This window comes from Hirundo rustica, chromosome 6 (assembly GCF_015227805.2).
Source record: "Hirundo rustica isolate bHirRus1 chromosome 6, bHirRus1.pri.v3, whole genome shotgun sequence".
Lineage (NCBI taxonomy): Eukaryota > Metazoa > Chordata > Aves > Passeriformes > Hirundinidae > Hirundo > Hirundo rustica.
Window position 1 is genome coordinate 29,211,645 of NC_053455.1, and position 16,842 is coordinate 29,228,486.

The 16,842-nt window shown below is 37.2% G+C and overlaps 1 protein-coding gene across 2 annotated transcripts in view; it reads right to left on the minus strand.

Moving 5' to 3' along the window:
• Positions 1–2,036: 2,036 nt before the first annotated feature.
• RBM25 (RNA binding motif protein 25) overlaps positions 2,037–16,842 on the minus strand; it is a 33,361-nt gene continuing 18,555 nt past the window's right edge. The window contains exons 8-19 of one of the 2 annotated variants that reach the window (XM_040066893.1): positions 16,761–16,814; positions 16,426–16,509; positions 12,575–12,855; positions 11,516–11,726; positions 11,123–11,212; positions 9,479–9,552; positions 8,620–8,770; positions 7,942–8,266; positions 6,632–6,906; positions 6,075–6,173; positions 4,672–4,719; positions 2,037–3,598 (exon numbers count right to left, since the gene is read on the minus strand). In XM_040066893.1, the coding sequence (XP_039922827.1) occupies positions 3,506–3,598; positions 4,672–4,719; positions 6,075–6,173; positions 6,632–6,906; positions 7,942–8,266; positions 8,620–8,770; positions 9,479–9,552; positions 11,123–11,212; positions 11,516–11,726; positions 12,575–12,855; positions 16,426–16,509; positions 16,761–16,814 (1,785 nt within the window). In that variant the 3' untranslated portion in view covers positions 2,037–3,505. The remainder of the gene's footprint in view (positions 3,599–4,671; positions 4,720–6,074; positions 6,174–6,631; positions 6,907–7,941; positions 8,267–8,619; positions 8,771–9,478; positions 9,553–11,122; positions 11,213–11,515; positions 11,727–12,574; positions 12,856–16,425; positions 16,510–16,760; positions 16,815–16,842) is intronic. The other variant, XM_040066894.1, reaches the window with a different exon arrangement.

The window sequence follows — 16,842 nt, forward strand, 5'->3', positions numbered from 1 at the left end:
ACTCAATGTTCCTACACCAGATAATGTATAGAGTATGAAAAAGTGTGACTCAATTGCAATGTAAAAACAGCTTGCAGTTTTTAGTGTACCCACATTCCAAAATACTATTCCTGCAAGCAGCTATCTAGCAATCCTGTTTAATAAGAACATGAAAGGTCTAATTCCCTCTCGGTAATAGGAAAGTATTAGTAGTAAGACCCAGGAATTCAGTAAGAAGCTAAACGCGCTGTTTAGGGCCTTTCCCCTGCCCACATTTAGAGCCACGACCATCTAACTAGATCATTATTTTTAGTACAGGTTTCTGCTTAAAGAGAATGAAAGAAACAGCCAAGATTAGAAAGACCAAATCAGCAGCTGGGCAGGTTAAATACTCTTAAGAACAAAACCAAACCAAACCAAACCAAACCAAAAAAAAAAAAAAAAAAAAAAACCCCACAAAAACTCTCACCAACTTAAAAGATAAAAATATATAATTCTTCGTAATGGATCTTACTTGCTTCTTGTTTCCTTGTTTCCCATTTCTTTTCAGTGCACATTGATGAAGAAAAATGACACTTTAGATTTTGTACTCACATATTCCAAACACTGAATGACAGTTACACAAAATGATTATAAGGAGAATAAGAGCATGTGTTATGTCAAGTTTTAAAGCCTTACTCCACAGTAAGGTCCAGATAAACAGGTACATCCAGTTCTGATGTGTAAATACTGGTATTTTTTCATTACACTGTGTGTGGAACTTCTGGAGTAACTTTCCCTCACAGTGTGGGTTGTATTATGGCATGATGCACTGAGTACCTGGTGGAACATCCATACTTTACTCATGTATCTCATCCTGAGCATACTCTTGATCTGTGCATTCACTAATGTGACACATGGAATGTGTATTAAATCATACATCCAGACAGTGAAGTGTTATAATATCGGTAAAAAAGGCTTTTTCTACCCCAGATTTTCCAAATTTATCTTGAACTAATTGTTAGTGCATGTTGAAAGTTAACAAACAGAAGTTACTTTCTATACTAAGAACCTCATCAGTATATAACTTGTGTTCTACTTCCCAGCATCACTGACACAAAATAAAATATCACTGAGACATAAGAACAAAACTTTGAGTAAGAGCTAAAAGTAGAAGTGACTTGATACTTGCATTCTGAAAGAGGAAAAGCGGGTAAGCCAGAGTTCATCTAGCAAACACTCCTTTCTGCTTCCACTACTGAAGAAAATCTGAACTTCCACAAAACTGATTTTTTGACCACAATCACAATGATTCTACATACTTATTTACCTAGATAATTAACACTCCAGCTTACAGTTTCCATGTCTTTCTCATCCAGGCACATTCAGTCTCCTCAGGAAAGGAAGAGTACAAGCTTATGTCCACTGACCACCCAGCTTTAGTTTAGGGCAGAAATAAACGGAAGTTTCACAACTTGAGCTTCCTCTGAAGAATCTGCATGAGGATGTTGGGCAATCTGTCAGACAGCAGCATTACAATGCATTCGTCAGATTTGTCTTGTTTAACTACTACTGCTGAGAGAGAATGCCATTCACCAGGTCAAAAGGCACTTGTGAAGTTCACTCTTCCTCTTCCCTGTATTTGCTACAAACCAAGAAAGCTTTGAATTTGAAAGCTTTTTGGTAAATGGTGATGCAGAGCTGTATAGGGAGAACAGGGAAGTAATTTCTTAGGGTTGCAATCATCAAGTTGCAAATAAAAATAGGAAAATTGCAACATGTCACCATGCAAGACAAAACATTCTCAGGAAAACTCAAGTACAACATGAAAGTAACATCTGAGCATGACACTTCAAGTTAAAAAAGAATATTTGGTGGTGTGTAGTGCAGTATCACAGAGATGAGAGCGAACATAAGTGGGATCATATCTAAATCTGCAGGCTTCTAGTCATCTGATGTAAGCAGGAGGTAGTTCTTTTTTAAAAAAAAATCCCTAATTTGGGAAGACTTGATTCAGTAAGCAGTGTTAAATACAATTGCATGCTGCGTAAGACTCCAAAAGAATATCAACCCTTAAGTCAAATATATACATTTTTAATATCTGAAATATTTACATGGTGGAACCTTTACACGATCCCGTTTGTTAAGAACAGTGTTTTCAAGTGTCCTCTCCAGATACAAAGAACTAGTAACTCAAGGTCACAGTTATGTTTTCTGAACAGGTCAACCTGTATCCTTCAGTTAAATACAATATAGAGATACTGGAACACCTTTACTTAATTTGTTTGCTATTAAGAATTGTGTTTCAGAAATTAAAAATAATTTTGAGACCGTTTGCTCCCTGGAACATAGTCCTCCTGCAATCAAAACAGCTCACAGCACATTATAGATTTGACTTCTTACCCAGGTATGAAATAAAAAAAATGCAGTTTACAGTACATGTAATCATTTATACCATATGAGTCTATTCATAAAAAAACATACAAACAAGGCAGGAAAATATTACCCTCTTTTTGTGGACAACAGACTGTGTACAGTAGAAAACAAAAGTCAGGGCTAGTTTAACAGCATGGATAAAAACAAGATTTCAACTTTGTTTGAAAACTTATGGTTTAGTTTTCATAGTTGTTTTGTTTTCTTTTGTAAGAGACAGTTACATCCAAACAGGGCTTTTTTGTTTTGTTTCTAAATACTAAAAAAAAAAGTTTCAAAAATAATTTATTTTTTAAAAAACCATCTGATTTTCTGGAGACAGAAGCGATAGTAGGCAAGGACTAGCATGAAATTGAGCAGAAGAAAAAACAAAAAACCATTAGATAGCACTTAGTGAATTTTAGGTCCTGCTCTTGTTTTAACTGAGCAAATAAAAAACTTCCTGTGATTTGCACTTTCTGGGAAAGAAGCAGAGCATCTTCAAGAGATTAGGTTCTCAGCTTCATTAGTAATTCTTAATGGGCAACAAAGTACCAAGATTACTACTGGTTCACATTAGAAAGAGAAGTTTGAAGGAACTCCTTTTCCAGTCAGATGAAGAGATCAAATGAACACACAAAGCTGTTCCGTGAAAACAGCTCAAGACACTAATTTTTAAATCGTATTTTGATCATTCCTCAAATAAAAGAGGGGAAGTATGCTCCCAAAAAAACACTGATAAACTTGCAGTAAAATCCTTTGTCTTCATCTGTAACTGATATAGTTCCACATTAAGTGCAAATGTTTTGCAAAACAGGGAATTTTTTTTTTCTTAATATTTACAAGAATCAGAGTAACATAACAAAATTACCAAAGAGCATGTACAGTAGCTGCAGCTTATAAAACATACCGGTAATTGTACCTCGTGTATTATAAAGAGAACCAATGCAGGATTCGTTAACTAATTGAGAAGGGTAAAAGGGGCCTCAGAGCAGAGGACAAAAAAATTCACATTTTCTACATAAAAAAATACAGGTCTCAAGTCTCTGAGAACAGAGATAATTCAAAGTCTCTGAACAATGGGGGGAAAAAAAGCCCAAAATTGAAATGGAACCCTAGAAGCAAGGAGAGTGCTTTATTTCACTAGGCCAATCTTCTTTGCTTCTGTCTCATATATCAACAATCTCCACATTTTGACTATGAAAACTTCAGCTTCTTCATCTAGTACCTGTAGGAAATATACATTTTATAGATTATTTTTTAGGTTATGCATTCCAGTTATAAAGACTAATTACAGATACATCAGAATGACAAAATGATGACATAGCATCATACAAATCTCAGAGAGGGACTGAATGAAACTCTGGTGAGTTTGTCTGCTCAGGATCAGTGCCTTGACTAGGCTCTAGCTATATACTTGTACAGGGCAGCTATTGAGCACTTGGAGGTAGAAGCATCAGTAAACTAGCATCCAAAAGTGCTCTGGGAAGAGGCAGAGAAATGGCAGGCTTGGAAACAATATAAGAACAGGACATTCCCATGCAGTATTTTCCCTTGTAATAACTCCTAATCTCTGCTCATTTTCAGTTGGAACTTCCTTGGATATTTGTTAAATAAACCCTCAATGGATTTCTCTTCCCTGAACTTATTAGCTAGGTTTTTTTTAAATCTGTACAAACTTTTAGCGTCCACAGCATCTCTCCGAAATACCCCAAGTCACCTACTAGTCACACCAAAACCAATCTACTATCTTGTGCTATGCATGTGGCTTCTACCAACTTTGCCTCTAAGTTTCCTTACAGGAAGAAAGTGGACCATTAGTTTTTATTCACCTTTCAGTGTATGAAAACATGGTGGAACAGTAGCATTATTTCATGAAGTTTCTCTCTTCCAACACCAGGCAAAATAGAGCCTTTACTCTTCTACAGAAAATCCCCTTTTGCTCATTAAGACCCACTAAAACCCCAATAAAAACTTATTCATAAGAACAAGAAGGAATAAGTTTTTGTTTCTGATACAGTTCTGTTATTGTTGATTTTGACATCTGCTCTTAGGGACAAAAATTTTTGTTCCACATTTCTGAATATTAAGAAATTCTGAAATGGGGTCTGTAATTTTTACCTAGGCACTGTAACTGCAAAATAACGCCTGTTATAAAATAGTAACTGCAAAATAATGCTAGCATGATGTACTTAATCATATCTAACACGTCTTCTCTTAGGGACTCCTGCTATTTTGCATAATTGACTTTCAGCTTCAGTAAAATGTAGAAGGTATATCAGTTACAGAATTTCTGCTTACCATGGCAACATCATCCAGTATGCTCTGAGGTGAGCTGTGAGCCATAACCTGAAAGAAACAAATATTTTTAGACTGAAAACTTAGAATAAACCCTTGTCACAGGGTGACTTTATGATGCTTGTATCCCCAGTTGTCTGTTCTGTTTGTGCTGTATCCTGAAGTTCTGTGCCTTTAAGACTGGTTCTAAGAGCAAGGAGAAGCGCGGAGTTTGTTTCGAGAGAACTGCCGGACTCCTCCACATTCTTCTCTGGATGGGGTGTTCGGCGGAGGCTTGGAGAGACTGCAGGACAGAGATCTTTTTGCTTTTAGTTAGTTTTAGCGAGATAGGGCAGAGAAGTTCCCTGGACTGTTGTTTTTTCCTTTTTTTTCCTCCTCAGGATAGTTTAAATCTGCCCTGGACAGAAAACCCAGGGGAGCACTGGGGACTGCACCTGCGGCCCACCAGGGCCTGGACCTCGGCATTTTCCATCAGCGCCGGAGGGACTGGGACTGAGGAGAGACTGAGAGAGAGCCGAGCTACACCCACGGCAAGGACTTTCTCAATTTGCCATCTCACTCCAGAACGAGAGGCTTTACTGTTTCATATTATTCATTCTTTATACTTGTATGCACTTTGTTTGTTAAGTAAAACAGATTTTTCCACTTTTCTCTGAGGAAGTTCTTTACTGGACCGGTTGGGGGAAAGGGGCTGTTTGGGTTTGCTCCCCAGAGGGATACCATTCAGGAGTTTTCTCCTAAATTTGCCCTAAACCAGGACAACCCTACACACATTTTTGGACAAAAAAAAAAGTTATGTCCAAGAAATTCTGAAAGCTTTACATGTGCAAGAAGTATTTTCAGTTCATCAGGATCCAGTAACAGCCATATTAAACTGCATCAGAACCCATCATAGTGAGTACTAGTTTATGGCCAATTACTAAGGAACAAGCTCCAGGAAGCTCTAGAGATTCACAGGTCCTGTATTTGCTGGCTATTCTAACATCTCCAATTATATTTTCTTATAAGGAAAAAACTTCCCTTCCTTCAACAATAAGCTGCTAATGGAAGACAAAGGCAAAATTCTCACTGTATCACTCCTCATAACTGTATTTGTCATTCACCTGTTAAGTATTTAATTTTTTTTTCCCAGAAGCAAGTAAGTTGTCTTTCAATACAATAAAGTTCCATTTATTTATATATATATACACACTCCCATATATAATGTAAGCATGGCAAATATTCAACTTCTGCTTTTGACTTTCTGCTAATCAACTCACAAAACTCTCAGGACCCACTTTGCTCCTCACATGGTAGCCCCAAGATAAACCAAGACAAGCCATTATAAACACAAGTACAGGAGTCACTGTTGCAGTTTAAATAGGGAGCAAACCCCCAACCTCACAGAGAACACAGAAGATACGAACCTTAGAGCAAACAAAGTCAACTAGTGTGGCTTCTTCTTCACCAATATATTCTATTATTTTCTTGTTGATCCATGGTCTAATTCGACGTTCCATTAGTGTCTGGAAAAAAAACCCGCAAAATCAAAATGAGTAATTACCTTAAACTTCAGTCTGTTCCAACGATTTCCCAATAGGCATCTAGAAGACTCAAACTGCTACTTAGCAGAAGTTATATTTTGCTGTCAGTGATATAACCCTTGAGAGATTTGGCATCTGCGAATATTTCTGAGAGGCACTCAAATGTGTTTTTACAGCGTCTTTTTTCCTCCTTCCATAAAACTGCTTGAGAATTCATAGCCACAATTTGAGAGAGACCAAACAAAAACAATCTGGCATACTTCAGAACAAGGATTAGCAATAAATAAGCAATAAGTAATAAATAGAGGACTCAAGTTTGACTCCACTTGATGATAATGCTCAATCCACTGGGGTCCCAGTAACCCTGTTCTTCCATTCAATTATAATGTCCACTTGGAAAAATTAAGCCTTTTTTAAAATGGTTAAATGAATCAACTTACTGAATCCACAATTGACCAGTCAAGAGGATAAGCAAAGAGCTCTGGTTTTGCTGTAGGAATCTTCTCAATGAGACTTTTAATGTGTTTGCGCTTTTCTTCTGTATTGACGCTGCCTTTGATATTGCTTTTATCTTCTTCTCCATAATCCAGGGGAACAAGTTTCCTTTTCCGGGGTACATCGTCGCTGTCTTCATCATCAAATTTATTGAAAACACTATCCACAGCAAGTTTCTTCCTTTTTACAGCATTGGGCTGATTTGGACTGTTGCAGGCACCTACAACCCAAAAGGCAGAGTAACATATTCATCAACTGCAAGTGAAACTAGTTGGCTCTTCCCCCGTTACTTGAGGAATATTGGTTTGTATGCTACATAAACCTCTGTGAATGCCTGGCATTGGCTTTTAATCTCTCAAACTCTGTTAAAAAAGGGGGCAAACGAGGTAAAGATCTTTAATGGAGTTTGTTAAAGACTCTGACCCATTTCAAAAATAGGGTCTTCTTTCTCTGCCCTGAAACCAATTAGTACCCTCTCTGAGGGAAGACTACAGTTGAGCCCCAACCTTAGCAAAGGCAGACACAGAAGTGAAAGGTTGTGACACGTAAGAAAAGTGTTCATCAGCCTAATACCATACAATCTCTCATCATTCATGATATAACACAGTGCGAGCTCAAAGTACAGCCTGGCATAACTTAATCAAAATAGTAAATAATAAATACACAAACCTTCTGGAATACAAATGTTCTTAGTTCTGCTGCTCAGAACTAACTTTTTTAAAACAGCAGGAAATTGGTAAAGTACTAAGGAACTCTAGGCTCAAATTTCACTCCCAACTGTCATCAGTTCATTGTGATATTCTAAAAGGAAGAAAATAAATCTAATTTTCTTTTTTTTTTTCCTCTAAAAGAGTCTTAAGTAAACATAAGAACTACCTAGGTCTTAATTTTAACATATACTTAAACCAATGGAAAGTAGCAATGAGTTTTGAAAGAGATATTTACAGATATATTAAGGCAAAAACACATGCGAAAATAACCAATCCCAGCTCAGAACATTCCTACAAAAATTAGGCCTTGAACATGCCTGAACTTCCCTCCTCTTTTGCCCTCCAGGTAATATCATTGGATATCTCTTGGATGAAGAGAGCTCTAATAAAAAGTATCTTCTGGACAGGTCAACTCCAGCACAACAGCTGGATAACAACTATTTAATATAAGTACATCAAACCATATGACATATTTGGAAAACCATGTGACTACTCAATTTTTATTTTGATCTCAGATGGAAGACTGAAATAAAACGTAAACTTGCCCAATTTGAGGCTGAGTCCTATTTTGGGCCGATGCTCCTCCAGTTGCTGTTGTTCAGGTGAATTTTCATGAGGGATAATAATGCCACAGGGAGATTCATCACCAGGTGTGTTAGGAGTTGCATTTCCACTAGCAGAAGAAACAGATGGAGCAGAACTGATGGGTCGTAAAGTTGGTTTAAGGCAGGGCTTTTGTTCAGGCTCCTCCTCCTCTTCCTCTGGCTCTTCTCTTTTTTCTTCTTTTTCTGTCTTGTCCTCCTCTTCCTCCTCAGACTCTGGCTCTTGTTTTATTTGTGGCTGCCTACGCCGCTCAGCCTCTTGCTCCATCTACAATGAAACAGACAATTAGCAAAAACAGACTCTCAAAACCAGTACTGTTTCAAAAGAATCTAAAGATCCTCCTCTTTAGAAGACTGTTGGTCAAGCAAAATACATGTAACTACTGGCATTCTTTTAAGGAATACTGATTAATTCAAATTTGTTTTCAAACTCCAAATCTGGAAATCTGGATGCTGATCTGGAAAATTTTTTTGTTTCTAAAGTTCTTACTGCCTGTCTGGACTTCTTTCTAAGAAAAAGTGAATAGAGAAAATAGTAACTATCAGATCTCTTACACAATTTTGCTCAATACAACCAAAATACAAAGGATTTGTTCTCCTGTCAGACCAATCGCAACTCACCCTCTGGAGTTCTGCATCTGGATCTGGATGTCCTTCAGCCAGAAGACGCTGCCTAATTTCTTCTAATTCTTCCTTTTCCCTTTTCCTATCTCGTTCATCTGCTTCCATCTCTTTCTCCCTGTCTCGTAACCTCTTCTGAAGAGCACTACCCCTACAAAAGATACATGCTTTTTATTGAGAGAACATTTCAATGAGGGGCTTGTACCACAATACAAGAAAAATATCATACAGATACATCTCCCACTAAATGAAAATAAGATTCACAAGAGCATCTAGCATCCTCCGTTTTTGTAACAGAAGAATCTTAAGATACCAGTTCTCAACCTTACTGTAGAGAATCTACCCCACAACATTAAACAGAAATAGAGAATGTGGCCGCTGATCTCTTTATAGAGAAAGAATCAAATTTTACAGGTTTTTGACAAGAATCACTTCTACTAAATTAGATTTACACAAATGTTAGTTAGTCCCATGCTAAAGCATGTTCCCAATTGTTTACATTAACAAACTTGTTCTTCTTATTATTTACAGTTTCTTTGCAGTGCATTATTTAGAGGCATGCTTGTTCCCTTCTCCCTGCACCTTATTTTGACATTACATTGACTTCTGCCCTGCCTCACAAAAGTAAAGTGATAGGAATGAGCAGCTACTCCCATGCATTAACCAGTAAAAGTAAGGAGCTTTCCTTTTCCCTCTGTCACTTATGAAGTGACACTAAAAAAAAAAATTAGGTAATTACAATCCTCACATTGCTACATTACCAGTCAAATAGAAACTCCATAAGCCTCTGCCAACAAACCCTCAGAACTGTGTTAAAATGAACAACGGGAATTTTGTTGTTAGGAATACAAAGACATACCTATAGTATTTTGGATCATCTCTGTCATCATCATAATCTTCTAAGAATTCTTTCAACCGTTTGGCTTCTTTTGCCTGCAAGGAATTGATACTTAAATAATGATTTCTGGTTTCCTTCCCAAGAGTTTAAAATGTATTAGTGTTAGTAGCAAGTTAATTGTAGATCTACTCTGCCTTAAACTAAAAATACAGAGTTTCCCAAACAGAAAATGGAAAAGTTTTGGTATTGCATCCAGAGGGTCCACTCGTATTTGTGTCACTCATCTGCATATGTATATACATACACTCCCACCCACATATATGTATTTATTTGGGTTTTTTTTGTTTTACATTACAGATGAAGAGGAACAAAAGTTCCTTTTCTCCAAATCCTTTAAGTCTGCTACCGAGTATTTTAACATGGCAGCTTAAGTGTAGTTTATCAGTACTACTTTGTTTCAAGAGCTTTTTTAACAGAGTCACGCACAGAAACAAATCTGATGGCTGCTCCTAGGATAAGCACTCTCCTGTTGTGGTACTGATACAAACCATGTGGCACTATTGTCCAGGCTCATGCGGTATTAATGTAAAGGCCTAGCAGTGTAGGGGGTGAGGGAGAAAGAGAGGAGACATTTTCTCCCCCTCAGATAAAATGAAGATGCAAATCCCCCAGTTCTTTAAGGAAAATTAAATCAGATCCTTCTAACCTGTATTTAAGCAGTATCCTTAAACCAACAGTAATATACTTCTGCGCTAATGACTTTGAGAAACAAATTATGATTATGCTTGTAATTTCAGCACAAAATGAAATGCTGCTTTCTACAACTGTCATCCATAGTCTGCATGCAGGAGGATTTGGAATGGAAAATATAATGGAGTCAATCCCAAACATTTTTCCCCCAATGCATTTAGAGGAAAAAACGTGGATTCCACATGAAACAACGTATTTTATAAACCTCTTAGCCCTGCGTGTTTCTTTGCAAATATGGCATTGTAGCAATTCTTAACCCAGTGTCTACTCTCTCTAAATCTTCTCTCCTTCTCTGGGAAACTATGAAGTGAAATACCACCCTTAAAATGTAAAATAACTTCTTTATGCTTTAGCACAAACCCATGAGATTACAGAATTATCTATCTTCCAAAGGTGTCTTTTCAACAAGTGATACATTTAACTGTGATAATTTCACAACTAATAAATGAAGGACAGGTGCTTAAAGCGCTTAGATACATTAAAGACTATTGTATCGTATTTCATAGAGGGTTTGGGCACATGAGCAGATTTGAAGTTAAAAACCAGGTCTAGTTCCACCTGCATGACACAGAACACAGGGTAGGTTTTGTCACAAATCTGACACAAGTTACAGATGTCATAGTGTGTGATGATCACACCACAGTATTTTGCAGCTGTCTACTTCTCACTCTTCTGCCTTCACAAGACTAAACTACTAGGCTTTGTTTTTCAAAGTCTAAATAGTACTCCCATTTACTAGGCATCTTCTGTTTCAAGTTTATTAACTGGGGATTTTTTTGGTATAAAAACACACATGGCATTTATACAAAATGAGAGCTCTCTTACTATCCATAAGCCCAACAGTAGAATATTCCATTCTAAATGGGACCAAGAGAACAAGGCAGGGAAAATTACATGTCAAACTATAAGCCTTACCATTTCTCGTCTTCTTTCTTCTTCCCTCTCAGCCTCTTTCTCATATTCTCGACTTTTTTTTCGTTCTCTGATTTCCCAGTTTTTAAGACGCTGCAACAGAAGAAAATGCACTTCAATCCTCCATCACATTAAGAACAGCAGTACTACTTTAAAGTTAGTTTGGACTGCTGTTTAAAATAATTGTACTATAAATAATGTGCATAATTTTAATTTGAAACATCAGAATGAAAAGTCTGTTTTGACAATGACTTAAATATTCTGCTCCAGCTCATGTACTCAAAGGACTAAAAGCATACTTAGGAAAAAGAGAATGACGTATTTTATATGAGAGGACTTGTTATCAACTCTCAGAAGCATTTTTTTATTTAAAGACCCTTAAAAATTCCAACCTACCTCCTGATATGCAGCTTCCTTTTCACGCAGTTTCCTCTCCAGCTTTCGTCGTTCATAGGCATCTTCTTCATCTTCTTCTCGGTCTCTCTTCTTATCCTTTTCCCGCTCTCTTTCCCGTTCTCGTTCCCGTTCTCTTTCCCGTTCCCTCTCGCGTTCTCGTTCTCTTTCCCTCTCGCGTTCTCTTTCCCGTTCCCTGTCTCTACTTTTTTCTCTGAAGGAAGAAAAAAACCCCAAAGTTCAGTACAGAGCCTTCCTCCCCATTCAATCAAATGATTAATTACATCTTAGAGATTGTTTTTCTTCTGCAGTTGTAGAAGATGATTAGCTGGTACAGAAATGGGCATAAAGTCAATACTTACTGATGGGTATTCAAAAACTCACTAAAAGCAGTTGCTTGAACCATAACCATTAAACAGCAGTATCTACACAAACTAAGCTGAGTATATGGCTATGTCTTATCAGACTGTGTTAGTAGTTCTGCACAGCCAAACCCACCAGAAATAAAGGGTATCCTTAACAAATCTTTTGTGTTTATGCAGCTTACAGACAATTTTAACACTTATGATTTGATGGTTTAATGTGACAGCAGCACTTGGAATATGTTATGATTAATTACAGCTTGAAAGAGTAATCCCCTTGCTTTTACTGAAAAAACCCACAATCCAAACAAAAAACCCAATCCAAACCAACTGAAAAAACCTTCCAAAATCCAACCAAGAAGCCCACCATGTAACAAAGGAAATTATAAAACCCGCTTAAGCTAAAATATACTACAAACATAACATAAACTTAAGCAGGAATAAAGCTAATAATGAAAAACACGAGATATCTGAGGAAAAAACCAGTATGCTTAAGTCATAATTGCAGAGTTGCTTACTGCATACTGCAGTTTTTATATTCTTGTGAATTAAGTATTCTCTCGATTTGGATTTCCTGCTGTTACTGTGATCTTCCACAAAGACCATTCTCTTTTGAATGGCAGTTGATCTACTGAACTGTATGAATTTAGCAAACAGCACTAAGAAAAAATGAAATAAACAGCAACTGAAGTACATTTACCTTGATCTGCTCCGATCCTTGTTGCGGTCGGAACTCCTTTCACGATCTCTGTCACGGTCTCTGTCTCGTTCGCGGTCTCTGTCTCGGTCCTTAGTTCGGTCACGATCCCTATCTCGCTCCCGTTCACGCTCCCGTTCCTTCTCCTTCTCTCGTTCACGTTCCCTCTCTCTTTCACGCTCCCTCCTTTCTCGTTCACGCTCCCGTTCCCTTTCTCTTTCTCTGCGTTCTTTTTCAATTTCCTGTCTTTCTTTCTCCTTTTTGCCTTTTTCCTCCTCCAGTTTCTAAAAACCAACAAGAGAACTTTCATAGTTAATTTTGTAGTTACACAAGCTGGATATTCCCGACGCAACACACAAGGCTGGTAATGGGAATACCAAAACCGCCACTAATTTTAAAATATTAAATGGGGTTTGGTGGGTATTTTTTTTGAGCTATAAGTATGAAATCAAAATGCAGCAATCACAAGACTAAGTTTCGTGCAAAAGCACAGATCTACACAGACCAGCAATCTCCAACCTTAGCAGAGTAGGGCTGGCCTGGTATTATGAGCTGACTAAATTGCACATTCAGGGTGCACTACCAGTCATGATGCAGGTGGGACTCAAATTCCACTGGCCCTATAAGCCAGTTGGGTACAAGTAAAGTGAACTTCCAGCTGATAAAATTAACTCAGTTCAATTAGGAAAATATATTTCAGTGGAATGCTTACTGGGACAGTGAGTTGTCTCCCAAAAGTCTTGGCACACCAAAACCATCCTAAATGAAAACTCAGGTAAAGAAATATATCCACTTACACACAGTGCATGTGGCTAAACAGTGAAGAAAACTGTCACTTTTCCCCTTTTCCCTCCCTAAAGAAGTTCTAAGTGTTCATTGGTAAGAACTGGACTCTGCAGAATGGAATCTTAACTTCCACCACTGCAAGATGGAGACAGTTAAAAAAAGGTTGGAAATAGCTCTTTTGAAACACAAAAACTAAAGGTTACCTGCTACAGTTTTACTAAAAATTGTACAAAATTGCCACTTTTTTTTTTTCATATAGAAACAGCTCTTATGATCAGAATTCCTATAAGACAATAGAAAATACATCAACAGAATGATAGATAAATCCATCCTCGGAAGCAATTGTTATGTGTTAACTTACAGATGCTGTGCTAGGACATGGACCGCCAACACTGGATTAACCTTGCCTATTAGCTATGTTTCTGGGAGGAAGAGCAAGTACACGGTTCACAAATATACCAAATAACAACCAAATATACCAAATTTCAACCTGATGGATGCAAGAATACCACTTTTTGAACAAATATTGAGCAGAATAAACAGGTTTATCCCCTTTGGCTCCACGTTTACCATCACTGAAATGAAATTAAAAACTGGAACAATGAAACAGCATTTTCTCTGGTTTGTGGTTTTTTGTTCTTTTCTTTTAAACAAAGCATTTAAGACAACTTTAAAAAGCAATCTTACCTGATTAGTGTTCTTCTGCCATAGGCACAGAGACCAGAGAACCGACAAAGGATTACAGAAATAAAGCTAACTCACTAGTGATTAATGTATCCAGTGAAACTATGCTGCATTGATAACACAATACAGGCAAACCCATGTTGGATACATTGAAATCACAAAAGGAAAAAGGGACTAAAAATGATAGGAATTGGTAGAAAATTGATGTGAAAAAACCAAAACTCAGATCCTATAATATACACTGGGCTGAAAAACTAATTTCTAAGGACTGTATTATCCAGGAGCTTTACAGTGTTAAACCTCAGTCAGGACAAATGTTAAACTAGGTGGTCAACTTTTAAAAACAACTTACCTCAAATTTCATATACTTTTAAAGAAAGTTTACATACTGAAATGGTTGATACTTACAGGTTATCTTAGATGTTCCAATAGAAATTTCTTAGTTGAACTCCTGCTTTTTCACCACTCTCAAAAACTTTGTTTATGGTGAGATTTCTCGAGAGAGTGGGTTTCTTTCTTTTATTAAAAATATATTCACAGAGGTGTAAATACACATGCACAAGTTTTGCTATATTAAAATCCTTTTCCTAAGTCCACTTTCTTAAAATCCAATTGAAAAAATAAACTGGTGTATTTTGTAATCAAAATCTGACCTCAGTCAACTTCTGTAAACCTAAATAGAAGGATCTGACAGGGTAATGGGATGGGAACAGTATCAGATAAACTGAAGTAATGAACAGAAATGAACAGGTAGAAGAATTTTAAATCTTACCTTGAGCTCTCTTCAGACTCGTCCGTGCTGTAAATGGACGCCCCCTGCAACGCTGATACCCTGACAGTCTGTCGTTATTGTTTATAAACTCATACCAAAAACATGCAAAGGTTCACTGTGCTCACTAGCCCGCTGCTAAGATTCAACAGCCCCTTTTAAACATACCCAATATATGCAATGACTGCTTCCAGTTGATTTTTAATGTTAAGAAACCCAAAACAGCCCCCCAAAAATACAAATCAAGGGCAGTGAAATGCCCAACAGCTTCTGAAACGGTGAAGCTTGGTTTTTGCTTGTTTTGTTTACAATTTTTAAAAAAATATTACTTGTTTGCATTTTGGTAACAGTGACAACCCGGGGCTCGGAATTGAACGTAATTCTACTGAAGTTTCACCACTAACCAGTTTCACATTCAATCGCTGCGCTTCTCCAGATGACTTTTTCTAATTTTTTTTCCCCCAGGTTTCTATCTTGAACAATTTTAGTCAAGACTAAAACTGAATACATGTACATACAATAACATGTAGTCACCTGTGTTCATATTGATACGGTTGCATAAAAACATGGTACCATCCCCAGTGACTGCATGTGGTAAAGCAGAATAACATGGGTGCACTTCACCTTGCCGTATCACCAACATTAAAGAAAATGTTGATTTGGGGGAATTTTGAAAGAAGAGTGTGTGCTCAAAAGAGCAGCTTATTGATACTTCCCCAGGCCAAGGACCACTCCAATCTTGTTGGGGAAAACTTAATACCAACTTTAAGGTAAACATTAAAATAAGAACATCACATGCATAGTTGTGCTCTCCGATCCGCAAGTATTGCTTTCAAAAGCAGAAACATTCACATATGCACTAGCATTAGTGGAAACTTCTGTAAGTGGGGACCCTGGGGTGGGACTTGATGCGCACAAACATTTCCAAGCCAGTTACCCCTTTGCATATTTTTCTGAGGGGGCATCCATAAGTATAGTAAAAAACAGAAACTCATACTTACATCCTATTCCATGTTACTTTCCAAGCTGTGAGTTTCATCTTGCATTAGTCACCATATGATCTCTATCATAATGGTGGGGGTCAATGAATAGATTAGCTTTATGGGAATTTACAGTTCTTCCATGCATCTAAAGTTTGGTAAGTCTGGTAACCACTGACCTAGTTTTAATCTTCCCCCACTCTTAACTTAGAACTACTAAAATAAAAGACTTTAATTTAATTCACTTTTCATCTCTTCAAAAATCTTGGATAATGTTACAAATCTACCTAAAGAAACACACTCAAGTGTATGTCTTATACTGCAGCCCCGTTTAGCCTTCACTTATAAATATCTTGACTTAATGTATGTGTAGCAACTTAAGCTGTCTTTATTCATGCTGAAGTGAGAAGACTGAAAAATACTCAGTAGCAATCAAAGTCTTAGCATAAAGATGTCACGGGCCACTTTAACGCGGCAACTGTCTTTTTCTGACTTGTAAAGAACTACATGTATATTAGACCTAATATAAACATCATTTCAAGTGATATTGCAATGTACTGCTATATTTTATAATAGTGGTTTTTTGGATTTTGAAAAAGCCTAATTTGTATCAAGCGCAAAAACAAGAATACTACCTTGTGTGTGTCTCTGAATTTACTGATCTCTCTTGATATCAGGTCTCTTTTGTCTTCCTCCATTTCTATAGCATTTATATCCTCCTAAAAAAACAAGGGGGACAGGAGTAAAAGCATTAACAGCCATCTGTACAGACACAGGAGAACAAGAGAAAAGCTGAAGGTTAGAAGTTTTCAACCAGTCTTGCAAGAGATAAATAAAGTCCTTCTGCAGTACCAAACCTGACAGTCTGATGTTAATGAGTGGAAAAAAAAAAAATCAGATGGACAAGAGTCACAAATCTGGCAACTAGCAGTAAACATAGTCATTGTCAAAGCCTACAATGTAAACGAACCTTGGTGATGAGTGGATAAGGTATCAGTGGGGCCACTGGAAATCTGCGGAAAATCTGCGGAAAAATCCACGGAGATTTTTTT